The sequence below is a fragment of the Eptesicus fuscus genome, chromosome 4 (assembly GCF_027574615.1).
Source record: "Eptesicus fuscus isolate TK198812 chromosome 4, DD_ASM_mEF_20220401, whole genome shotgun sequence".
In the NCBI taxonomy this organism is placed as follows: Eukaryota; Metazoa; Chordata; class Mammalia; order Chiroptera; family Vespertilionidae; genus Eptesicus; species Eptesicus fuscus.
Window position 1 is genome coordinate 56,578,174 of NC_072476.1, and position 26,727 is coordinate 56,604,900.

Sequence of the window (26,727 nt, forward strand, 5' to 3'; positions counted from 1 at the left end):
CACCAGCGCGCGTGCGCGCACTCGCACGCCGCCCGGACTCTGGACCAATCGCTTGCTTCCCACACGCCCTACGACTCCACCGCGTGGCTCCTCCCACCGCCCGCGCGCCAGTCGGAGGGTTCGACGTGCTCGCGCCCGCCCGCCCGCCAGCTTGCCTCGCGCAGAGTGAGGAAGGGGAGCGAGCCGCGGAGCTTACGTCGCGCGGGAGGCGGAGGCGACGGCGACCTCGGTGGCAGCGGCAGCGGAGACGGCTACGACCGAGACGGTTGCGCTCTCGCTCTCTCGGCGTCATGGCGGCTTCTGAGAGCCGATAAGCGGCGGGAGCGGGAGCGCGCGCGTGGCCGCGGCGGCGGCGACGACGACGGCTTGATTACTTGTCGCTCTTGCTGCCCTCGCCGTTGGTGCTTCAATAATGAATTGATTGTTGGATCCGCTCCGTAGGGGATCGCGCATTGGTGCCGCGGGTCGGGGCTTCCCCTTCCCCGCCGCGTCCTTCCCCTTTCCCCTCCCTTCCCCAGACTCCGGCTTACCCCGAGACGCCTGGAGCCTGAGGACTCACTCGGCTGAAGAGACTGCGGGCCCGGGCGCGGGGGAGACAGCCGATCCGAGTCGTCTCCCTCCGCCCCGCGAATCCTGCACGCCAGCCGGTAAGAAAGGGAGCGGCGGGCGGGCGGGCGGGCGGGTCAGGATGTGGCGGGGAGGACGGGAACCCGCCGGGCGGAGGGCGGAGGCAGCGCGGTGCCCGGGCGGCGGCCCAGCGGCCGGACGCCGGGCGAAGGCCGAGCAAGCTCTCCGAGGGCCGGCGGCGGCGGACGAGCTCGGCGCGCAGGGGGCGTGTGAGTGGCGAGCGCAGGCCGGCGCCGCGGAGCGCATCCTCGCGCCGGGCGGACTGGCAGCCGGGCGGCCGACCACGGGCCTTCTCGGCGTGGGGTTGGCGGGGCCGCGAGGGGGAGAGCTGCGAGGCTCAGGCGGCGAGCCTTCGGCTGGTGCAGCGATCCCACCGCGACCCGGGCTCCCTGCACGTGGGGAGCGGCGGCGAGGGGGAGGGGGCGGCGGCCGGGGCGAGCCTGGGAGGGCGCGGGGCGGGTCTGTGGGAAGTTTGAGGCGGGAAGAGAGACTCCGGGACGGTGATGGAGGCCCGGGGAGGCCCGGGGGCGGAGGCGGGGAGTGGGGTGGGTGCGTTCCGGTGGGAGGCTGGTAGCCTGGAAACTGCGTTGGAGCGAGGGAGGAGGAAGGTTCCTAGCGTCCTGTCGAGCACTGCTTCGAAAACTTAGCAGAAGCAAAACAACTGTTCAGAGACAGGGCACATAGAGAGGACTGAAGAGGTTTAATGACTTAGGGAAGAGTCGTCGTTAAGATGCTTAAAGGGCTCGGAGAGAGCTGCGTGCGCTTGGAGCTTCAGAACTTGTGAGAAGGGTCTCAGAAAGAGGACTTGGAGAAGGAAGATGCGGGGGGGAAAGGAAGTTACAGTGTACAAAGAAAGCCATTTTGAGGGGCGAAAGGAAGGTGAAAAGGAAAGGACGGAAAGAGGAGTGAACTTTCTCTACGAAGGGAGACTTCTCGGGGGAGGCAGTTTGCTAGAGTATCTAGATTTTTAAGCAAGACTACTTTAATAGTAAAGCTCTTTGACTGGCTGCAACGAATGTTTCACATCAGTAATAAATGTTTCAGGGTATAGTTACTTTTTGGATAACCCAAGTTCTTGCAGAGTCTACTGGACGGTAGTCTCTGGAGAATTAAAATCCCGATCTAATGCAGAGTTTGCTATGATTGAATTGGCAACGGCCTGTCTCCCCCCCGCCACCCCCACCCTCTTTTTCCTTGTGGAGTGGAAATCACAGGAGTGAATTCTCGTTGCTGAGGTCGGAGGACAGCTCTGCTCAGTTGGCTGTCTCGGTACTTTCTGGCTGGGGAAGGATCTGACGTCTCCTTCCCCCGCTTCTTCCTCTCCCTCCCCTGCCAGAGATCTCCTTTGTTTATTCGTGGATGGCTTGTAGGTGAATCTCCAGTGTTGTGCTGGTGTCTTGAAAGGTGGAAATGCAGTGTCTTGATCCATGATTTTTGCCCTAAATCCCTTATTACAAAATAAATAGTATATATTTTATTACCTTTTTTAAAAAATGGAATCTCTGCAAGTCCAACCTGGATAAATATTGTCTAAATTTTTTTCAGTCCACTATCGGTTTACTTGTGAAAGGACGGACATACTTGTTTTGACCTATACATGTTTGTTAAGATTATATGATACCCTTTAATATCCTTTTATTCTGCTTTCATGTGAGCATTTGCAAAACTTTCCCTCACTTGAGTATATGAAGTTCTCTAGGCGATAGGTGTTAGTGCTCAATTAAAGGTAACCTTTCCCTCCTTAATTTGTTTGACCAAGTATTTAATAAGACTCCATTTTCTATTCTTTGGGTGTATGTATATGTTATATACTACCACTTTGCTTTAGTTACCTATTATTGCTACACAGTTGCAATCAGTCTAAAAAGTCTTATCACTCCACAAATATTTTAATTTCTTCTGTCAAAAGTAAGCAATGGTGTGCTAAATTCTAGTTAATAGTCAGGAATGTAGTTGATAGAAGCCTGGGTATTTTGAATAAAATATCTCTATCCCTTCCTTACCACCTCTAATCTAAGTGGTTTAAATTTGTGTAAGTTCTAAATAGACTTTTTAATTTTTTTCTTCTAGTGAAATTTTCTTAATATGTTTTTTTTAGGTGAATCAAAAAGGGTCCCAAGAAACCTGTGACTGTTGAAGAAAATTCATCTGTCAGTTTTTGATATTCAAGGAAGAGTATTTATATTCATCTTTTAAACTGGGAAGATTTATATTCCATTTTAAAACTTGTTGATATTTACAATGAATGGACATAGTGATGAAGAAAGTGTTAGAAACAGTAGTGGAGAATCAAGGTAAGCACTTATTATCAAGTATTTATGGAGAGAATTGAAAATTTTTGTGATTATTTTTAGTTTCCTAAAAGGTGTCAGAGTTTTCAGATTCAGATTCTTCCCCTTAGCTATCCAAAGACTAAAAAGTATCTAATATATGAAGCTTGTTTGGTAATAAATTTTAATTATTTTCTTTCCATTGAGGTACACAAAGAAGAGTTCATAGAAAGTTTGTCTTATATCTTTGGAGGTTTCTATTGTTTGGGATAATAATTAAAGCAAGAGCAAGTAAAAAAAGGAGGCATTTAAATTGATATGACTGTTAATGCACTCTCCAAATAAAAGCAGTAAGATTGTCTGTACTTATATTTTTCTGGCATTTTGTCTTCTCTACTTGTGCTGTCTAATATATAGTATCCACTAGCCATGTGTGGCTCTTTAAACTTACAAAATAGTCAAAATTCAGTTACTCAGTCACACTAAACACGTTTCCAATACTAGTCACTTGTGGCTAGTGGCTACCATGATGGACAACACAGACAAAAAACATTTCTATCACTGCAAAAAGTTCTGGACAATGTCAATGATCTGACATTTGTTAAAGTATTGCTGCAGTGCTCTGCCCTCCGCCATTTAATTTCACATTTGAGTTGTAATTATACTAGTATATGAATGAGTTAAAGGTTCTTACTTGAGCCATGTATTTGCAAAGAAGATACCGTTTATGGGAATAAGCCATGTTAAGCTGTTTTAATTTGTAAGAAACCTTTTCTAATACAGAGTCTTTAAATTTATCTATAGACCTCAAAGTTGAGTTATCTGCACAACAATAATACAATCCCTGTAGCTATTATATGTGGAAATCGGGAATATGGACGTTGGAGTCAGATTGCCTGATATCTTATCCCAGTTCTACGCATTAGCTGTGTGAATTAGGGCAAATTAACTTCTTAGGAATTGATTTTTGCACTTATAAAATTACGGTATTATTTATGTTATTTAAAGTTAAGGATTGAAATGCTACATGTAAAGGGCTTAACATAGTTCCTGATATACTGTGCGCTCCTTATTTGCTTATTATAATTTGCATCATATTTTATGTAACACAGAATACTAAATAACTGAAACATTAATTATAGTGATGGACAAGAAACAGGAAAGTTTTGGCAGTTAGAATTTCAGTAAAAATGTTAGCTAGACAATGAAACAGTTTATGTGTTTGACTTGAGCCTTGAGATTTTCTGGTCTTGCTGGCTATTGAGTTTATCAGCTTTCATAGGCAGACTGGATAAGAAGAGCATCATAGTGAAAAAGGAGCAGTTATGGAGAGCGGCACTATTTAGTTGAACAAGTACTGGTCTAGGAGTTAATAAAACCAGAAGTTGACACCATCTTTGCACTAATTAGTTCTTTTAATGATTTCTTAACTGTAAAACAAGAATTTATATGATTTTGAAATTTCATCTTACTACTTAATGTATATTAGTATAATAATGTTTTAGACAACAGTTTGACTGGAATCATCAGTGTTGAGAGGCTAAATTATAAGATGAATCTCAGCTTTGATTCAATCTCTACAGGTATACCGACTGTAGTAAGTGAATAGGAGAATCACATTGTCCATTTTCTCTTATTCATTAGTGAGCAGTGAGATGGTTAAGAGGTAGAAATACCTAGAGGAAACATAGGAACCAAATTACCCACAAAATAGGAAATAAGACTCTTGAGAGCAAGAGATTATGCTTTGTTATATTCTGACCTGTTTCAGTAATCTTTTATGTATTTTGCTGCCATATCTGAAGCAAAGGGGTGACTACAGTAGTAAGTGAAATTTGATAGTATAGGTGAAAGAAATTAAACCCTGAAAAATCAATTTATTTAATCTTTTATAATGCATACTCATCCTATCTAATAAAAGAGTAATATGCAGATTGATCATCACTGCAACACACAATATAGCTGCCCCCATGTGGTCAAAGATCCTGCCCCCATGTGGACACAAGATGGCCACCACAAGGTGAGGGCAGGAGAGGGCAGTTGGGAGGCACCAGGCCTGCAAGGGAGGACAGTTGAGAGGGACCAAGCCTGCAAGGGAGGGCAGTTGCAGGTGATCAACCCTGCAGGAGAGGGCAGTTAGGGATGACCAGGCCGGCAGAGGAGGGAAGTTGGGGACAAACAGGCTGGCAGCAGAGTAGTTAGGGGGTGATCAGGCCGGCAGGCAGAAGCGGTTAGGGGCAATCAGGAAGGCAGGCAGGCAAGCAGTTGGGAGCCAGCAGTCCTGGATTGTGAGAGGGATGTCCGACTGCCCTCGAGGGGTCCCAGATTGGAGAAGGTACAGGCTGGGCTGAGGGACAACCCCCCCTCCGTGCACAAATTTCGTGCACTGGGCCTCTAGTTTTAAATAATTGAATATTCTCTAATTATTCTGAGTCATTATTTCACCCATACAGGCTTTATATCTTCAGAAGTGTTATCTATTCTTACAACTGCCTTGGTGTTTATCTGGAGAACCTGCTTCTATTTTACTTTCATTTTCTTCCTTATTGCTGCTGTGCTATCCTTTTTCTTTGCTCTGCTGTCATAGTTACTAACTCTAAGGTTCTCTCCCACCCCCCATTCCAAGCTTTAATAACAGGCCAGTCCAGAGAAGGGAGATTGTGTCTAGTTAAAAAAGTGAGTTGAACTTCATAGATATAGGGATTTTCTTGCAAAAAACCAGAAGTTACCCTAACTATGAATATTAATATAGAGTAATGAGAGGAGAAATGCACTCTGCTTGAAAAACTTATATACATTGTAAATTTGCTTTTTATTGGCTAGAGTTTTTAAATGCATTTTTGCTTCAGATTATTTTTTTCCTTTGTGGAAGTTCCTGGAATGAAATAGAATTAAGAAAGGTCATTTGACATTTTGGCTTGGTATATAATAAGCTTTCTACTAAAAATGTTTTTTGTTTTTTTTTTTTATTCTTTCCACATAGAAAGCTCTTTATAACTATTTACTGAAAGGAAAAATATACATAGGAAAATGTCTCTGGCTATGCTATAACTGTCAGTTTTGAAACTTATTTACTAAGAAATGTGGGTCAGGATGCACCTGTACATCAGTTTCAACTCAGCACAAAGTCTACAATCTCATTGAAGTTAAGCTTTCTAAAGATACTAGGGGAAGATTTAAAAGCATCAGTTTCTAGCTGTGTGAATTTATGTTGTTATATGCAACCAAGTTTTCTAATCCTAGTAATACTTTTTTTTCAGTTATCTTAAATGATGATTTACTTCAGAAATAGATTTATGGGTTAAGACCAGAATTAAATAGTCACATTTACTAAATTTAGAATGATTGCTATACATGCTTAATACTCAGAAGAACTCTGATTGCCTATAGATTAATTTTTTTGTTTTTTTGCAGATTAAATTTTTAATGTAAATTTGAGAATTTATTTGAATCACTATAATTATGCTCTTGAAAGTTCTTATAGAGTGACAGAACTTGTTGGTGATGTGTGATAATGTTTTTAGTCATTAATCTATAGCTGGCATTTGAGCTTTGTGGGCCTGATTCTTAGAATTCTGTTGTTTTTATTTTTATTTTTATTTTTAATGAATCTTTATTGTTCAGATTACAATTGTTTCTCCTTTTTCCCCACATATCTCCCCACCACCCAGTTCCCACCCCCTTCTGCCCCTACCTCCCCCCCCGCTGTCCTTATCCATAGGTGTATGATTTTTGTCCAGTCTCTTCCCATACTCTCCACACAGACACCCCTTTCCCCCTGAGAATTATCAATCCACTCCCATTCTATGCCTCTGATTCTATTAAGTTCACCAGTTTATTCTGTTCCTCAGATTTTTAATTCACTTGACTTTTAGATTCACTTGTTGATAGATATGTATTTGTTGTTCATAATTTTTATCTTTCTTCTTCTTTTTCCTCTTTTTAAAGAATACCTTTCAGCATTTCATATAATACTGGTTTGGTGGTGATGAACTCCTTTAGCTTTTTCTTATCTGTGAAGCTCTTTATCTGCCCTTCAATTCTGAATGATAACTTTGCTGGGTAGAGTAGTCTTGGTTGTAGGTTCCTGCTATTCATCACTTTGAATATTTCTTGCCACTCCCGTCTGGCCTGCATGGTTTCTGTTGAGAAATTAGCTGATAATCGTATGGGAGCTCCCTTGTAGGTAACTAACTGTTTTTCTCTTGCTGCTTGTAAGATTCTCTCTTTGTCTTTTGCTCTTGGCATTTTAATTATGATGTGTCTTGGTGTGGTCCTCTTTGGATTCCTTTTGTTTGGGGTTCTGTGCGCTTCCTGGACTTGTAAGTCTATTTCTTTCATCAGGTGGGGGAAGTTTTCTGTCATTATTTCTTCAAATAGGTTTTCAGCATCTTGCTCTCTCTCTTCTTCTGGTACCCCCATAATTCTGATGTTGGTTCGCTTGAAGTTGTCCCAGAGGCTTCTTACACTATCTTCAACTTTCTGAATTCTCTTCTCTTCGTGCTTCTCTGGAGGAGTGTCCTTGGCCTCTTTGTATTCCAAATCTTTGAGTTGATTCTTGCAATCCTCTAGTCTGCTTTTGGGTCTCTGTATAATATTTTTTTATCTCAGTCAGTGTATGTTTAATTTCTAGTTGGTCCTTTTTCATATCCTCGAGGGTCTCATTGAATTTATTGGCCTTTTCCATGAAATTCTTGAAAAACCTTATAACTGTGGTTTTGAACTCTATGTCCAGTCGCTTGTTCTCCTCCATTTCTTTGGTTTGTGATCTGTTTCCTTGCCTTCTCATATTCTCTGCTTCCCTGAGTTGGTAGGGTAGCTTTGTGTACTAGGTGTCCTATTGGTTCAACGGGTCAGCCTCCCAGTTACCTGAGGTGGACACTCTTGGTGTACCCTTGTGTACTGTGTGTCCCCCAGCAGGAGCTACAGCAAGAACTAGTTTTCTCCTCCTTTGCTTGGGCGGTTTTGGAGCAGTCTGACTGGAGCTGCGGTTAATTTGGTTGAGCTGCCACAGAACAGGCCATTTATATGCAAAAGCCGCTGTGTGGAGCCTGGGCGGGTTTGTAGAATGTGCGGGGCGGGGCCTCAGGGCGGGGCGGGGTCTCAGGGCGTCCCTAGGCTGGGGCGTGGCCAACGGCGATGGCTGGCGTCAGCCCTCTCTGCCTTTCCACGGTTCCAAGTCCCTGCGCCCCGCGCTCCAGCGCAGTAAACAATGATTGCTGGGCGCACCACCGCAGGAAAAGTCACTCTCACTTTCCGACCCGATGGCCGAGAGTCCAGCCTCTCCCCGTAGGTGTCTGGGTCCCCCGAGTGTCCCCAGAAACTGGATTTCAGTGATCGGGAGCTTGTCTCCCTGCGGGTTGAAGAAAAACCGCGCGCCCAGTCACCCTCTGCCAGCCCGATTCGCGCGCCTCCGTACCTCAGCTCTCCAGCGTTTGTGCTCCTTTCTCTTCCTAGTTGTAAATCTTCCACTCAGCCAGCTTTCCCGTGGTTCTGGGTGGTAGACGCTCTGTCCCTTAGTTGTACCCTCGAAATTGTTGTGTGAGGCAGCAGATTAGCTGCTTAACTATGCCGCCATCTTGGTTCCTCCGAATTCTGTATTTTTTTCATTACTACTTTTTATAGTATTAACAATGCTTGATTTAATATATTTACATATGTGTTAAATACGTGTGTGTAAATTTTATATTTACTTAGAGGAACTCTGTTGCACTTATATTTCCTTGGCTTATAGAAAATATTTTAATTATTGTTTTATGCTTCAAGCATCTTTAGATCTCAACTTTTAAAGTGTTTTGGGTAGGCAGTGAGTAGGAATTAGGATGAATGGAAATGTTCTAACTGAAAATCTCCTTTACAGAAATTCAGTCTTTAAAATACTTTTTAATGGTTATGAGAAGCCCTATAGTCTAAATGACCTGTTAAATTTAAGGAACACCAAGTCTAGGTTAAACTGAACACAGGTCACATTTTTCACCATCTAACTCTTTCAAACTTGGATATATTACATTTACTCTGCGATATACAGTTTTATGTTGAATACTATTGTGCTATACCGTTTTTGGCAACATTGCACTTATGTATACACACACGAAGATTTCTGCCCCGGCTGGTATGGTTCAGTGGTTGAGTGTCGACCTATGAACCAGAAGGTCAGGGTTCAATTCCTGGTAGGGCACATGCCTGGGTTGCGGGCTCGATCCCCAGTAGGAGGTGTGCAGGAGGTGGCCGATCAATGGTTCTCTCTCATAATTGATGCTTCTATCTCTCTCTCCCTCTCCCTTCCTTTGAAATTAATAAAAATATATTTTTAAAAAGAAAGATTTCTTGCTATCAGAATCTGTTTCTTTCACTAAATTAATTTGAACAATTTTTAAAGGCCATGCCAATTAAAATGGTGTTTCTTGAGCTTACTTCGCAGTTATCTCAGTTTAAAAAAAAAAGTTCATTCTTAAATTTCAAAAATTTGTACTAAGGAGCATGTTAAGGAAGATATGAAAATATGAAATTTCAAAGCCAGAATGGCTAGAAATCAGTGAGTTAAGGAAACTGTTTTTTAAAATTTCCTGTGATGCCATTAATTGCAGGAAAGTATGACTTTTGCATCTCATATTTTGTTAATTTCTCAGTTCAGTATGTGCTTTCTGCATATTTTCCTATTAATTTTCCCCCCTCAAATTTACATGTATTGAATTTAAGATCGTTCAAGATCATTTCTTAGGCTTTAAAAATTCAAACTGTTAAGTAGGAGCTTAAGTTATAGGTTACTCTCTCCAAGTAGAATTGATTATATCAAGATTTTCACAGAATTTCCTAGGATTGTGGTTAGTCTAGGTTACTGTAAATTATTCAGATTTATTGGTGACTCGTTAGGATAAGAGAATTGTGTATGACTTGACTCTCAAAGACATTACTTTTATCTACATAGGCAAGTTGCTTATTTAATATCTCGATGACTGGTGGGTTACATGGGTACTTTGTAGTGAAGAGATGACGAATAAATGGAGAAAACTTTCGTTTTACATTTTTGATGGAAAATTCATAAACATACAGAAATAGAAAAGTTGCAGCTCCAGTTGTGGTCACCTAGGAGCTTGTTCAGAATATACAACCTTGGGCCCCACCTCAGACTTAATGGATCAGAATCTTCATTTTAAATAGATTCCCAAGTGATTTGTTTTCATATTAAATTTATATATATAAAAGCCTAAGCAACCATCCGACTGGTAGCTATGACGTGCAATGACCACCAGGGGGAAGATGCTCAACACAGAAGCTGCTGAGCTGTAGTGACTTGGCAGCTGCGGTTCTCGGGTGATGCACTCGGAACCAGAGAGGAGGGAGCCTGATTCTGGGGTGCATCACCTGAAAACCACCCTCTTGCAATCCGGGACCCCTTGGGGGATGTCGGAGAGCCAGTTTCAGCCCGATCCCTGCAGGCCAGGCCGAGGGACCCCACCAGTGCACAATCTGTGCACTGGGCCTCATATACACTAAGTGGCCAGATTATTATGATCTCTGAACGCATAATAACCTGGCCACTCAGTGTATATCCTATATAATAAAAGGCTAATATGCAAATTGTCCCCTCGACCAGGAGTTCGACTAGCAGGCAGGCTGGATAACCGCCCATGTCCCCTCCCCTGGCCAGGGTGGGCAGACCCCAGCCATGCACGAATTCATGCACCGGACCTCTAAAACACACATACACACACACACATATACTGAGTGGCCAGATTATTATGCGTTCAGAGATCATAATAATCTGGCCACTCAGTGTATATGAAACTATTTGCCTGGAGTCATTAAGAACCTTGCCATTTTTATTTATTTTTTGTTATTAATGCTGTTGTTATTATACATGCTTTTTATTTTCTGGGAATCCCACAAAAATGGTGTCATAGGCCATGCCAGTAAGAGGCTGGGTACATTTCATTTTTCAAGAAACAATGATAATGGCAACCAGTGATTATTGAACTCTTACTCTGACTGAGCCAGGCATAACACACATAGTGCACTGTGCATTACATGAATTTATCATAGTTCATCTTCACAAAACTCCTGTGATGTGCACAGTAGTGATGATTCCCACTTGTCAGAGGGGAAACCCAATTTAATATTTAAAAATCTTTTTGAAAAAACTAACTAAATTCCAGACTTTACTTGGATTTCATTGTTTTTTTTCCGTTAACATGCTCTTCCTGTTCCAGGATTCAATCCAGAGCACCATGTTGTATTTAGTTGTTAACTCTCCCCAGTATCCTCTGGTATGGGAAAGTTTCTAAGTCTTCCTTGATTTCCTTAACTCTTTTGTGAGTTACTGGCCAGTAACGCTCCTGTAGTGTGTCCCCAAATTTGTATATTTGTCTGGTGCCTGTATTAGGCTAAGCTAGGGTTATCAGTTTTTAGAAAGAGTATTACAGAGGGAAAATGCTCTTCTATTCACATTGTATGGGGAGCATAATATCCATGTGGCATTACTGATGATATTAACCATCACTTGGCCATCACTTAAGTATTTGCCACATTTTTCCTCTGTAAAATTACCGTTTTTCCCTTTCCATTCTGTTTTCTTTTGAAGCATGTCACTAGAGCAGTGGTGGGTAACCTTTTGAGCTTGATGTGTCAAACTTCGCCAAAAAACTGAGCATAACTCGGGTAGTGAGTCACTTTGAGGAAAAAACATTATTTCACAAATGTTTCATCCTCGGCATGCGGCCACCTCAGTGGCCCCGTGTCAAACAGCCAAACGACCTTCCAGATGTCCTTCTGGACTACCTTCCGGACGAAGCCAGGCAGCCGCAGTGGCTGTGAGGGCCTAGGGCAGCTCTCACAGCTGCGCGGGCCGAGCCCCTTGCACGAATTTCATGCATTGGACCTCTAGTATACATATATTAAGTGGAATTCTATAAAGAAGTCATTTCTCCCCCATTTATTCAATTATTCATTTATATATAAACATGGACTTACGTGTATGGATTTTATACTTTGGGTTGTAAGCCAATAAATTATTTATTTTGTGGCTCACATTGTTCTAGGTTTGCTCATTGGGAGTTCTCTTTCAGGTTGGCTTCTATGTCTTTTTATTCACTTCCATTTTGCCCTAGAATCAGCCATTTCTCCAAGAACTTTGATTATATTTTTATTGATTTCAGAGAGGAGGGGAGAGGATGAGAGAGATAGAAACAGTGATGAGAGAGAATCATTGATCGGCTGCCTCCTGCATGTTACACACTGGGGATCAAGCCTGCAACCCAGGCATGTGCCTTGACTAGGAATTGAATCCTGACCTCCTGGTTCATAGGTCAACGCTCAAACACTGAACAACGCTGGCTGAGTGCAGTTTTGGAATTTTTAAGCAATACTCCCAGAAGAAACAAATTTATTAGAATACAATATTTATGTATATTTAGCCTTACAGTTTTCTAATTAAAAAACTGTTTTCCCAAGTTACTCAAGTTAGCTCTCCCTCTTCCCCTCTTCATTATGGTTAAATCACAAATTTGTAATGAAGTTAGATTCATTTGTTATTTGCATTCTTCCCCTGGGATCCTTAGTCACATGGATTGATTTTTAAAAAAATTTGTATATATTACATTTACTCTCTGAAATACAGTTTTATGGGTTTTGACAAGTACATGGAATCATGAATCCTCACCCAAGTGCTGTATAGAAAGATTCCTTCATCCTAAAATTTCCTGTGTGTGTTCCAGACCTACTGAATCAGAATTTTCATTTTAACAAGGTTCCAAGGAAATGTGTATACATACTAAATTCATATACGTATATATGAAGCTATTCATCTGGAGTCGTTCAGTATCTTGCCTTGTCTTAAAATTATAAATTAACTTGAAGAAAGATTATTATAATCTATGGACTGGTCAGAACCTCTGGTTTTAGGGAGAAACTTGAGGAATCTATTGTTACAGAATCAAGTTCTCTCCTATATGAATGAAAACATTACTGTTTATATTTATATTTAAGAATATATTATTTGTCATTGTGATGCTAGGTGACTGCTTAGTTAAGTCAACTTTAAGTAAATTTAAACCACATTTGAAAATTTCTTTAATATGTATAGATTAGGTGAGATATAGTTATTATTGAGATTAAAATACAGTAGACACTCAAAGTTCTGGATAAACTATTGGTTTCTAGGATCCAATATCTATAGTAACTCTCAGAGTTGAGGCATAAGGCACAAAAATAGTGGGGAGCTCTTAATGAACCATTCCTAGTAGCCATTGTACATCTCTCCTGTTGCTGCTTTTATAAATAAAGTTCTGTGTCGTCGTTTAATTTAGATCAGTGATTTTCAACCTTTTTCATCTCGTGACACACACAAACTAATCACTGAAATTCTGCAGCATACCAAAAAAAAAAAAAAAAAATACTTTTGCTGATGTGACCAAAAACAGGTATAATTTTGACTCATTCACACGCAACAGCTATTGTTGGCTGTTGTCATTTTGTAATGTGACAATCTAAGGGAAAAGAGGTCATTTCCCCTAAGTAGTCAGGTATTTGCGTGTTTTAAAAATTATTGAGGCACACTGGTTGAAAATTGCTGATTTAGGTGATTGAGCAACTACTAAGTCATAGATATCCTAAAATGCTAAAATTGGGGATTCTTTTCTAAAGTTTATAATCAAGCAAGAAACCTAAGCCTTAAATATTTGTACTATCATGTGCATATGGTAAATACAGAGATAAGAGTCCTCAGCAGTGTAAATGTAGGAGACAGAGAAGTTTGATTATAAGACAGGTGGTTAATTTCTGCATCAAGCCAAATACAGAATGAAGTTTAAAAAAAAAATTTTGTGAGAGATCATTTAAAACCCTGGTAATCTTAAATTTGATGTGTGTGAAAAGTCCTGGCAATGTGGTTTTTATAAGGTGAGGTATTTTGACGGGCTAATTCATAAAACAAAAAGTACTTTTTATATCCAGGAAAAATGATGTTAGAAGGCAATAATTATTTTGCTGAAGAGTTTTTACGTAAAGAAATGGGGCCATAAGGAAAGAGTGGAGTTACAGTCTAAATGCCCTCAGGGAAAACTGTTTTTGTTTTTTTTTGTGCTTGAGGTAGATTATAATATGATTATTGCCATTTGATGGAACTACTGCAATATTTCCACTTCTGTAACTAAATTCTGAATTCATTAATAAAAGCAAGTTTGAGCTGAAAGGAAATTTTATAAGAAAAGAATTACAACTAGTTGTACACAAGTACAAAAACATGATCTCTTTATTCCAATTTTAGCATGTATTTTATATCAAAGCATTTGCCAAATGTGCAGCAGCTTATCCCAGTCATACTATACTACATTGATTAGCTTTTTTTGCTATATGACTCACGGTAGATGGAGGTTGTTTTTATGTGTAAACTTTCCCATGGGTATATGCAGACTGTGATGAAACACCAAATTACAAATAATTTTGTTAGAAAGCAAGGCATATGGTGCTGGAAATTTTGTAGTTGTGTGTGTGTGTGTGTGTGTGTGTGTGTGTGTATGATGGTATTCATTAAAGTAATTTAAAAGCATATAAATATATACATATATTTCCAATCCTTACCCAAGGATATGTTTATTGATTTGAGAGAGAGAGAGAGAGAGAGAGAGAGAGAGAGAGAGAGAGAGAAACATTGATGTGAGAAAGAGAGAGAGAGAGAGAGAGAGAGAGAGAGAGAGAGAGAGAGAGAGAAAGAAACATTGATGTGAGAAAGAAACACCGATTGGTTGCCTCTCATGCTAGTACATGTCCCAACCAGGGACCAAACCTGAAATGTAGGTATATGTCCTGATTGGGAATTGAACCCGATACCTTTTGGTTTATGGGACAATACTTCAACCAACTGAGCTACACTGGCCAGGGTTCATATAAATGGATTATCTTTTTAAAATTGAAGTTTTAAATGTAGACATTTATTTTATTTGTACTAACTTAAAAATTGTTGATAATTTCAAGCGTATGCAAAAGTAGTGACAACAATAAAATGAATACTCATGTACATATCATCTAGCTTCAACGTATTTTATCTCACGGCCAATTTAATTTCTAAATTCTACCTACTACTGACCCCTCCTACAATTATTTTAAAGATTATTTTGAAACATTATGTAATTTCTACATGTTAGACTTCCACGTGATAGGGAATACCAATGAGGAAAAAAATCGTTATCAAGCTTTACCTACCTGTTGTGATTATAAATTATATAGGTAATTTGAGATGTATCATGTCATTAGTAACAAATTTAATGTATTTTATGAAACTATTATTTAGTGACTTCCAAGTATAAACATATATACATAGGCCTTATTTCTCATCTGATTCCTGAATGCTTGTATTACAGAAACTTTTGAATTTACTGTCTTTAACTTAGATTCAACATGATTAAACCCAAACAGTCATGCTAAATGTTATCCTTCCTAGCATCTATTTCTAGCAGCTTTATTCTCATTTATTCAGTTAGAGACTTTAAGGAGATAGAATTGTACTGTGCTTTAAGAAAGTTTACTTTATAATAGGATTTTTGTCTTGGATTGGTAATTTAGAAAACTAAAAGGAATTGTTGTATTTGTTGTTCAATTCCTAAAAGAAGTGGCACTAAGTTTTCAGAACCATATAGGTGGATAGATGCTTTCCAGATTTTTCTCAAATATATATTTAATATATACTTTTATTGATTTCATAGAGGAAGGAAGAGGGTGAGAGGGATAGAAACATCAATGATAGGAGAGAATCATTGATCGGCTGCCTCCTGCGTGCCCCCTACTTGGAATTGAGCCTGCAAACTGGGGCATGTGTCCTGACCGGGAATCGTACCATGACCTCCTGGTTCATGGGTCTACTACGCTCAACCATTGAGCTACACCAGCAGGGCTCAAATGTTTAATAGTTATTTTATGGTTTGTAGTAAAAGATAAAATGGATAACAAATTTTAACAGTATAATTTTATAGAATTTAAAGGTAGTCTGATCTCGGTCATCATCTGTCTAGCTAAACCTCATTTTCTCAATGACTTGTTCTAGGCTAATATATATATATATTTTTTTAAATATATTTTATTGATTTTTATAGAGAGGAAGGGAGAGGGATAGAGAGTTAGAAACATCGATGAGAGAGAAACATCGATCAGCTGCCTCCTGCACACCCCCTACGGGGATGTGCCCGCAACCAAGGTACATGCCCTTGACCGGAATCGAACCCGGGACCCTTCAGTCCGCAGGCCGACGCTCTGTCCACTGAGCCACACCGGTTAGGGCGAGGCTAATATATTTTAAATAGTGAGTTGCAACACATTACAGGATCATGATAAGATTTTTAAGTGAAAGAAATAATATAAACTAGAATAGAAAATGCACTGTTGTAGAGTATTATTTCATCAAGCTTTTTTATGTATACATGAGCACACACGCATATATACTTCATGATATAAAACGTATTTGTTATATAAGTTATGGTCTTAAAAATTTGAAAGCCATTAATGGCCTTTGGCCACTAATTTGTTTTTTAAAATTGTAATTATTTACTCAATGCCTATTAATTTCCATATTGTTTTTCTAGTTCTGTTAAAGTGGGTAATGGTCTATAAAGATAACTAAAATAAAGGCCCTAACTTAATGAATACCTATGTTAACTGCTTGGCCCTTATGGTCCTTTCTCTCTTTGATACAGGTAGTCTAATTTACATATGTTTAAACACGCAATCTTTTTTTCTTTAGTGCTACTGTTTTGAGATGTTCTTTTCATTCCTCTGTAGTACTTTTACACCCAGTCCAATTTTACTTTCTTGACTTTTTAAAATCTATTCCAAGATTTATCAGAGCCAGTTTTTTCTATTAGTGATCTTGTGGTAAGAAAAGCAACTGCTCATTGCTACCATTTTCTTAGAAGGTCATTTGTTATTTTATTATTTTTTTATGTTCCATTGCAGAATAGTTTCAAATTCCTGTGATAAAAAAAGCAAAGAATACTTGTAATATAAAGGAATCTTTGTTTTGACTTGAGAATACACATTGTTCTCATGTATCCAGTACAGGTCTCAGTATTTTCCTTAGTTCCAAGGATTGATTTGAGTGGATATTTGGATACAGAAAAGGGAGATCGCTATTCTGCCATATTATGGGCTGAACTACTTTATAATATGGACTCACTGCTGCCCACAAACACATGAAAAATGCTAAGTGAAATTGGGGATCAAAGTAGGTGCATGGCTGAACTTCAGAGAAAACTTTCCACTTGCCAGGAATAAAAAGGAAATCAAAGTCAGAGGAGGAAGGAGCAGTAAATTCTGAACAAATATGAGAGGATGGGGTATTGGAAGGATGTAAGGCCCTCAGAACAGGAGGTTGGGTTGGGATTGGAATTAAGTTATTTGACTATGGAATTACGTCTCCTTAAAGCTGAGACCCTGATAGGTTACCTCCTCTGCAAAGGATCTAGAAAAACTCACTGTATATGCCTATAAATATATTTTTTGTTGATGTTGTGAAGATAAAATGGAATACAGTATGAAAATATTTTGGAGGCTGTGAAGAGCTATTTAAAATTTTGTCTTAATTGGTGTATAAATGAGAGAAAGAGCCATAAGGGCCAAGCAGTTAATATACATGAATAAAGCTGTCCAGGTATAAGACATTGGGGATAAGGGGGTGGAGATCATCATGAATTGGATATCATGCATCATTGAAAGGAACTAGTGCTACTTTGTGACCATGTGGGAAGTAGACCCAATATTTCCAAATGTCTGCTTCTTTAAAAGTAGCTTCTTAAAATTATCCCCCCCCCCCCAAACAATTTAAAATTAGATAGATGACTTGGAGGAAGAAAAAATACAAAAGGAGAAAATTAGAAGCAGAGAAACCAGGAGGAAAGAACAAGAAATATTATATGTAAGACTTAAGCTATGGTGTTTTTAAATAAAAAGCAAAGAGGAAGTAGTTTGCACTCGGATGTCGAGTGTGACTCGACACGGTTAGCATTAGAATAGAGGAATCGAGAAAAAAGCAAGTGAGTGCAAAGGGTTAATTTACAAATATGTATATTTTCAGAGTTTGTCAGGTAAAGTGCTAGAAAGTAGGGATAGTGTTATTAAGTAAAACACCCCCTACTGGTTTATGCTGAGTGCGTACTAAGTACCAGCCATCCTGAGTTGTCTTATATAATTGGGGCAGAGGTCTAAGAAAAGCTAAATTTTAGAAGTGAAGGATGAGTAGAGTAGGAGTACCAAAGAAGGAGGGATTAACAAGCTTTCTAGGTATGGAGAATTGTTTTATACCAAGGCTATGAGGTGCGAAGGCATGGCAAACTTAAGAGTTGAAAGAAGTGAGGCTAGGGTGCAGAATAGAGATAGGGGAGTGGTTTTAAGATGAAATTGGAGAGGTAGGCAGAAGTCAGATTTTTAGTAATCCTATCTAATAATAGAGTAACATGTAAATTACCATCACTCTGCTATGCCCACGATTGGGCGGTGGGAGGCTGGGGGGCAGGACTCGGGGTGGCCTATCGGCCATTGAGAGGCATGGATGTGCTGCCACTGAGGGGTGCTACCCTGCTGTTGAGAGGGGGACTCCTGCCCCCTGTGCCTCTCAATGGCCAGATCCGCGGCAGCCCCCCTCAGTGGCCATTGAGAGGTGCAGGAGGCGGGAGTCCCGCCCCCTGCGCCTTTCAACAGCAGGGTAGCCCCCCTCAGCTGCCGAGGACCATCAAAAGCGGGGGAGCTGGGTGCCTGTCTGCTTCTGAAAGACCTGGTGCCGGAGCAGACAGGCACCCAGCTCCACCGCGAAAAGCGAAAGCGTGTAGGGGACCCTACACGTGCATGAGTCAATCATGCACTGGGCCTCTAGTTTTATCATAAGAACAAAGGTAAGCCATTTAAACCCTCAAGAATGTTTTTTACATACTTTTTGCACAGATTCACTGTGCTGGCTTCAACACAGATTATGGGATTGGGCCTAGGCATATGCAGTTAAAAAATTGGAGAGGGATGGGGTTATCTTGATACTGGTTTAGAGTTTGAAAAGCATTTCTCCAATCTACTCCATAGATAATGAATCATAACATTTTAATTACATGGAACTCACAAGGAAGTAAATAACTGACGATAGCTGCACTTATAAAGCAACTAAAAATTTTACTTGAAAAAAGTTTTAAAATGCCTTATTGAACAGAATAGTAATTTTTCTGGTCACTCAAATTATTAGCAACATTGGCTTATAATAACCCTCCGAATATTGGAAAAAGATATTGCCCTCTATACTATTCGAACCGTACAAATGTAAACTTTGAGCACTTTTCCCATCTTTTCTTCTGTCAGTCGCAAGTTTTAAAAGTTCTGAAAGCAAATCAGAAGGGCAAAAAAGGGAGTATCTACTGCCTACTTTAGTCAGCCCCCACTGAACAGTTTTTCTGGGAAGTACAACTCAACATTTCTGCTTAATATCTTATTTGAACTTGAACTAATAGCACAGTTACCTGCACGGAGTTTGTGCTATACATTCTTTTATACTGGGTGACCATAACATTGGTATTTCTGTTATTAAGGAAAAGATGATATGCTGAGTTAGGCAGCTAGCAGTTTCTAAGGCAGCTGTATAAACCATTGGTTTTCAATTTCCCTTTCTTAATATTTCTACTTTCCAGGTTGCTTTAGGAAAAGCTTGTGTAGTTTTTATACTTCACCTGTGTTTTGGACATTTTATCGACTTAACTGTATAATAGATTCTTTTTCATACTACCAAATGTTTACCAACTTCATAATCATTAGACTTCTGTGGCTTTTAAATTTTCTCATTTTTTATGTTTTATTATCAGCAAATGAGATTTCATAGTTTTGAATATTAATGACAGAAGCTTGTGGTATTGGAAATTTTTTTGTTTTATTGACATTTTTATTTTGAATTCATTTTCAGTTTCAGAAAAGTTGTAAGAATAGTACCAAGAATTTTTAAAAATTAATCTCTATTGTCAAAAGTATTAAAGATGTCTCCTTTTTTACCCCATTGACCTCCTCCACGCCAGGCCTTCTCCACAATATTGTCTATGCTCATGAGTTATGCATCTATGCATAAAAGTTCTTTGCCAGAATGTTTTTTTATATACCTTTTGCACAGGTTCACTAATTTTTAACTTTTTGCTGCATTTTCCTATTTTTCTCACCCCATATTTATCTCTCTCTCTCTCTCTCTCTCTCTCTCTCTCTCTCTATATATATATATATTATACACACACACCTGTATATTTATATTAGTATAAATCTGTTTATGAAAGGGGGATATAAACGTTCTTATTCATAGTTTGCTTATGTTAAATTAAAAATAAATAAAATTTTTAAAAATAATTACTAAATGGGGAGAGAGGGCCTAGTATAGAGGAGATAGGATGGAAGCTGGGCTTTGACTATAAAAGTAAATAATAAAGCAAAATTAAAATAAAATGAATAAAAAGCAAATGACCCTAATTAAATCAAGTGGCCTTATAGAATTAGATTTTTTTCAGTTGACTTTATGACAATAATATGATTATGGGAGGGAATTTTCCTAAAAGAACAAAAAGAATTGTAAAGAAATCTTGTTCTTAACCCTATTAAGAATAACTAAACAAAGTAAATAAATACTTTATACTTCTAATATCTAAGGTAAAGACATTCTAATAATAAACCTATTTCACTAGAGTAGCCTAGATTCAGGCTGTTTGCTTTTATCTCCAGCCAGAACTATGTCTTGCCTAATAACAAGGAATGTTGACTCCCTATTCATCTTGAAGGGCTATCAAGATATGATTAAGAATATAGGCCCATGATGGGCCACTCACCCCCAGATTAAATAATTTATTTACTTTCCAAGTATTTGTTTGAGTAGCCACCTGTAAAAGGTACTATGGTAGGTACTCTGGAAAAATAAATAATATCCTCAAAAAGCTTATAAACAATTAAAGTGATATCCCTTTTGCCTATTTATTCTTTCCTAAAGAATTAGTTCGACTGTGCTTTCTTCTAAATGTTCTGATATTACTGTACCAAACTTGGTTGTATCATCAGTGCTCCCTTTATACTTGGATCCGTTATCTTAAATATAGCACAGAATGGTATTTATTGATTGACATGACCATCTCTCTATACCAGGCTTGAAGTTCTCTAAAGGACTGTCTCATCTCCATCTTTCCAGTGCCTAACATGGTAGTTCTTGGTTAAGTTTATTGAATAAGTAGATGTCTCTTACCTCTCAGGTCACAGTAGAATGAAATTGTATGTAAGGAAAAATATCTTCTCTAATGTTCTTGCTGAAACTTCTCTCAAGGGACTCAAGTAAAATAGTGATATTTTTATTTTGTTTTATAAATCTTTATTGTTGAAAGTATTACATATGCTCCCCCTCCCCCTTTTTTAAGGGATAGTTTTTTTGTTGTTTTACTTAATTAAAAGGCAGTGTGCTGTTCTTGGACCTCAGAACCATGTGATCAGAGGATAGGAATTGTCACAAAAATGATTTTTATATCATAGCTCTTAGGAACCAAATTTTTGTTTACTGTTTCTATATTTCCATTGAAAAAAATCTATATATATTTGCATTTTAAAAATTTTAATTATATCTCATGTTTGAAGTAAAAACTCTTCTTGCAAACTTTTATGTCACTGTTTCCATGTAGAAACTATTAACTCCTTGCCCTTGGAAAGGAGAATTACTTTTAGGAAGTAATTACTTTTAATATTGAAATCTATTTTCATAGAGTAATACTTCCATCTGGTGGTTTTTCTGAAAATTACAACAGAAGACTTGAAGCATGAGTTTTTCTATATAGAGATATAGATAAACTACATTACCTATTGTTGCTTATAAAGCCAGATGAAATTACATCAAAGGCTGTCTGTGTATCAAAAATTTTATTCTGTAATTTTCCACAATTCAGATGTGAACGCCACATGATCAAATGGCCTTGGGGATAATAATAATTTATATAATCAGTTGTTTAGTTAGGCCATATCTAGGCTTCCCTGAGCTGAAAATTAGTAATGGGGAAATTGATAGTTTCTCAAACTATTAATTGCTTTCACGTTTGTGTGTATAGAGGTTAGGAAATATTGTGAGAATTTGCTATTATTTTAGATTATTACTGTGGCATCATGACAGAGTCGATGATTTTCTCAGAGAAACAATTACTGATTTTATTTTTTAGTACCATGTATTTTACATTAGCATAATTATAATAAACCACATTTTCCTAAAATGATAAAACATAGATATAAACTTGAAAACAAGTAGAAACTACAAATAAATTTCCACCTGTTACCATGAGAATTTTCAACACATTTTTTTAACCTTTTCTTCACAATTCCTACCTACTTTATATTTACTACAGCCAAATAGCCTCTTCAGGATATTCTTGTGTTTAAACTTTCCAAGTTTGTAGCCCAGGATTTGGCTTGGTAGAATATGTTCATTATGTTGGAGGAAGATTGTGATCTGATTACTTAAGTTTTGGCTCAAATTGTACGAAATCTATTAACCATGTCAGTTATTACTATAAATTAACCTTATTTCCTTTTTCTATTTGTTTGGCCATAGAAAGTTTGAAATATGAAATAAACAAGGTTTAATGATTTGGGGCTTTCTGGTGACTTTTTAAGAAAGATTCAATTCCTAATGAATTTTGTTTGAAATCTGTTCATTTTCATATTGCAGCCAGTCCGATGATGATTCTGGGTCAGCTTCAGGCTCTGGATCTGGTTCCAGTTCTGGAAGCAGTAGTGATGGAAGCAGTAGCCAGTCAGGTAGCAGTGACTCTGACTCTGGATCTGAATCGGGGAGTCAGTCAGAGTCTGAGTCAGACACTTCTGGAGAGAACAAAGTTCAAGCAAAACCACCAAAAGTTGATGGAGCTGAGGTAATAAATAAAGTATCCAATGAAGGAAGATTTATAACATTGATTATTCTTTTTTAAAAATGTGTTTTTATTGATTTTAGAGAGAGGAGAAGGGAGATGGGTAGAGAAATAGAAATATCTGCAAGAGAAGCATCAATTGGCTGCCTCCTGCACGCCTTCCTCCCCACTGGGGATTGAGCCACAAGTTGGGCATATACCCTGAGTGGAAAACATGCACTGACCAGGAATTAACTGGGGACCTCTTGCTTAATGGGTTGACACTCAACCACTAAGCCACAATAGCCAGACAATTTATAGCATTCTTACTCTAGCTTTTATAAACATTAATTTTAAACATTAAAATTTACTTTCAAGTGATTTTCAATTATGGTTAAACTAGAGGCCCAGTGCATGAAATTCGTGCACGGGGGATGTGTCCCTCAGCCCAGCCTGCACCCTCTTCAATCTGGGACACCTCGCGGGATGTCCGACTGCCCGTTTAGTCCCAGTACCAGTAGGATTGGGCCTAAATGGGCAGTCGGACATTCCTCTCACAATGCAGGACTGCTGGCTTCCAACCGCTTCTGCCTGCCAGCCTGATCACTCCCTAACCACTCCCCTGCCAGCCTGATTGATGCCTAACTGCTCCCCTGCAGGCCTGGTCCCCCACAACTGTCCTCCCCTGCAGGCCTGGTCACCTCCAACTGCCCTCCCCTGCAGGCCTGGTCACCCCCCCCTCCCCTGCAGGCCTGGTCCCCCCCCACTGCTCTCCCCTGCAGGCCTGGGTCCCCCCCAACTGCACTTCCCTGCAGGCCCGGTTGCCCCCAACTTCCCTCCTCTGCTGGCCTGGTCACCCCTAACTGCCCTCCCCTGCAGGCTTGATCGCCCCCAACTGCCCTCCCTTGCAGGCCTGGTCCCTCTCAACTGCCCTCCTCTGCTGGCCTGATCACCACAACTGCCCTCCCTTGCAGGCCTGGTCCCTCCCAACTCCCCTCCCCTGCTGGCCATCTTGTGGCGACCATCTTGTGTCTACATGGGGGCAGCCATCTTGACCACATGGGGGCAGCCATCTTGTGTGTTGAGTGACAGTCAATTTGCATATTACTCTTTTATTAGATAGAATATCTGTGGAATAATTGGCTTGGAAAATAATCTATAACTATAAAACAGCAAATACAAAATAAACACACACCAAACCTATTCTTCCTCTTTGTGAGGCACACATTGAATTTCATAAATGTTTAGTGTCTAACAGATAAAAATTAAAGAAGTTGTGAGATCTTTTTGTTATTTCTACAGTGTCTGATCTCTTCTTTCAAGATCTTCATGGAAATACTTTATTGCTAGTAGCAGGAGAACTCTGCTTCCTTGAAGATACCTGGTAGAATAGACTAAGGGACATTCTGTTTGTAAAAGCTACTACAAGACTTAATAAAACTTGTCTATACTTCATAATAGCATATATAGTATTACTTAGAGATCCAATCATAAGATGCTTGGACCAGAATATGGATAAACATAGCTTTCTTCATGGAGAAAATATTGTCAGGAGGGGAAAAAAAAAAGTTCTTAGTAATGTAGTTGATTTGCATTCTGACTTAAGCTCTTCATGTTCACTTCACACCAGTTAGAAAAAGTAAGCAGCCATACTTTGAGTAACATTGGTGTCTCATATTATCGCTTCTTTCTGAAAGTTAACTTGTAACACCAAAGAACATTGTCTATCTATGAAACTTGCATAAATATTTATATGCAACGAAAGGTCAACATTTTATTTTTATATTGAAATAGTTTTTTGGGGTTTTATTTTTGTGTTTTTTTTTTTAAAATATACTTTATTGAATTTTTACAGAGAGGAAGGGGGAGGGATAGAAAGCTAGAAACATCGATGAGAGAGAAGCATCGATCAGCTGCCTCCTGCACACTCCCTACTGGGGATGTGCCCACAACCAAGGTACATGCCCTTGACCGGAATCGAACCTGGGACCTTTGAGTCCACAGGCTGACGCTCTATCCACTGAGCCAAACCGGTTTTGGCAACATTTTATTTTTATTGGATTGCACTAATATTATATTACATGTGAGTAAGGAAGGTAGTCTTTATTATTTGGAGGCAGTGAAAATGTTGGTACTGCTTTTCAGTAAAATAACCTCTTTTCAGTTTTTTTCAAAACTTTATCCTTTCTGGTTCATATTTCTATTATAGTTTTGGAAATCCAGCCCTAGTATTCTGGCTGTTCAGAGATCTGCAATGCTCAAGAAGCAGCAGCAGCAGCACCAGCAACAACAACAACAACAACAACAAGTTTCATCTAATAGTGGATCAGAAGAGGTGAGTTTTCATCATGAAAGCTAATATTTTAAAAGTAGACATGATGCCTAATCATTTAAGTAGGAAGGTAATTAAGAAATTATTAGAAATAATAAGTGTTTTTAAAGGATAGGAGATCACTACATTTAAATATGTGTATCAAGAGTCTTGAAATATAGAGATTTTATCTAATAACTAGTAGCCCTGCGTATGAATCCATACACTAGTAGCTTTCTGCTGCCCTCCTGTATCTCTCTGCCCGCTGCCCTGCCCTCCTGTAACTCCCCCCGCCCCCGCCTCATAGCTTGCTGCCCTGCCCCCCCCCTGTAGCTCTCCTCTGCCCGCTTGTAGTTCACTGCCCCACCCTCCTGCAGATCTGTGATCCGGTCGTTACGTCTCATGGCGTAACGGATAATTAGCATATTCTTCTCTTATTATATAGGATAGGATTGTACTTATAAGGATTAATCCAAAACAAGAAATGGAAATTGGTGTGCATTTGCTCATCAAAGCAAAACTAGAAATAAACTAAATGTGAATACTGGGAAAATAGACATATGTATGTGTTTACACATATATGAATGAAGAAATAATATACTGTTTAAATCATATTTGTACAGAATATTAATAGAATTCTCAACATATTTTTAAAAGAATAGGCTGCAGCTGTAAACATTGTAGTTCCTATCTGTATGTGAGCCTAATAGGGGAGAAAAATATTAAAATTTGACATACCAACAATTAAGATTCTTTTTTGAGGCCATAGTAGGCAATAATAATGGTCTCCAGAGTTGATAGATTCATTTTTTCAATTACAATTGACATTCAATATTATATTGTGTCAGGTGTACATCATAGTGGTTAGACATTTATGTAGCTTATGAAGTGGTCCCCTTCCCCCATAAGTCTAATACCTACCTGGCACCATATATAGTTATTACAGTATTATTGACTATATTCCCTGTGCTGTAATTTACATCTCTGTAACTCTTATAACTGCCAATTTGTACTTCTTAATCCCTTCACCTTTTTCTCTCAGCCCTCTAACCTTCCTCCCATGTGGCAACCATAAGTTTATTCTCTGTATCTATAAATTTGTTTCTGTTTTTATTCACTTACTTTTTTTAATTCCACATTTTAGTGGAATTATATGCTGTTTGTCTTTATGTGACTTATTTCACTTAGCATAATACCCTCTAGGTACATCCATGTTGTTACAAATGGTAAGATTTCATTCTTTTTCATGTTTGAGTACTATTCCATTTTATATATGTACCACATCATTATCCCGATTGTCTATTGGTTGATACTTATCTTGGGTATTGTATATGCAATGTTCTTTTTTTGTTTTTATTGATTTCAGAGAGAGGAAGGGAGAGGGAGAGAGAGACAGAAACATCAATGGTGATGTTTGATCTGCTGCCTCCTGCACGCCCCCTACTAGGGATCAAGCCTGCAACCCGGGCATGTGCCTTGATCAGGAATCGAACCTGGACCTCCTGGTTCATGAGTCAATGCTCAACCATTGAGCCACACCCGCGGGGCATTATAACCTTTATTTTTTTTTAACCTTTTGCACTCGGATGTTGAGTGTGACTCGACACGGTTAGCGTTGGTAGCAGCTCCAGAAAAAAGCAAGCGAGTGCAAAGG

General features: G+C 39.2%; 1 protein-coding gene across 1 annotated transcript in view; it reads left to right on the top strand.

The window, feature by feature from the left end:
* Positions 1–583: 583 nt before the first annotated feature.
* Positions 584–26,727, top strand: part of CHD1 (chromodomain helicase DNA binding protein 1) — an 80,044-nt gene continuing 53,900 nt past the window's right edge. Inside the window, exons 1-4 of the mRNA XM_028149826.2 lie at positions 584–647; positions 2,726–2,921; positions 22,585–22,786; positions 24,972–25,097. Of these exons, the coding sequence (XP_028005627.1) occupies positions 2,869–2,921; positions 22,585–22,786; positions 24,972–25,097 (381 nt within the window). The 5' untranslated portion in view covers positions 584–647; positions 2,726–2,868. The remainder of the gene's footprint in view (positions 648–2,725; positions 2,922–22,584; positions 22,787–24,971; positions 25,098–26,727) is intronic.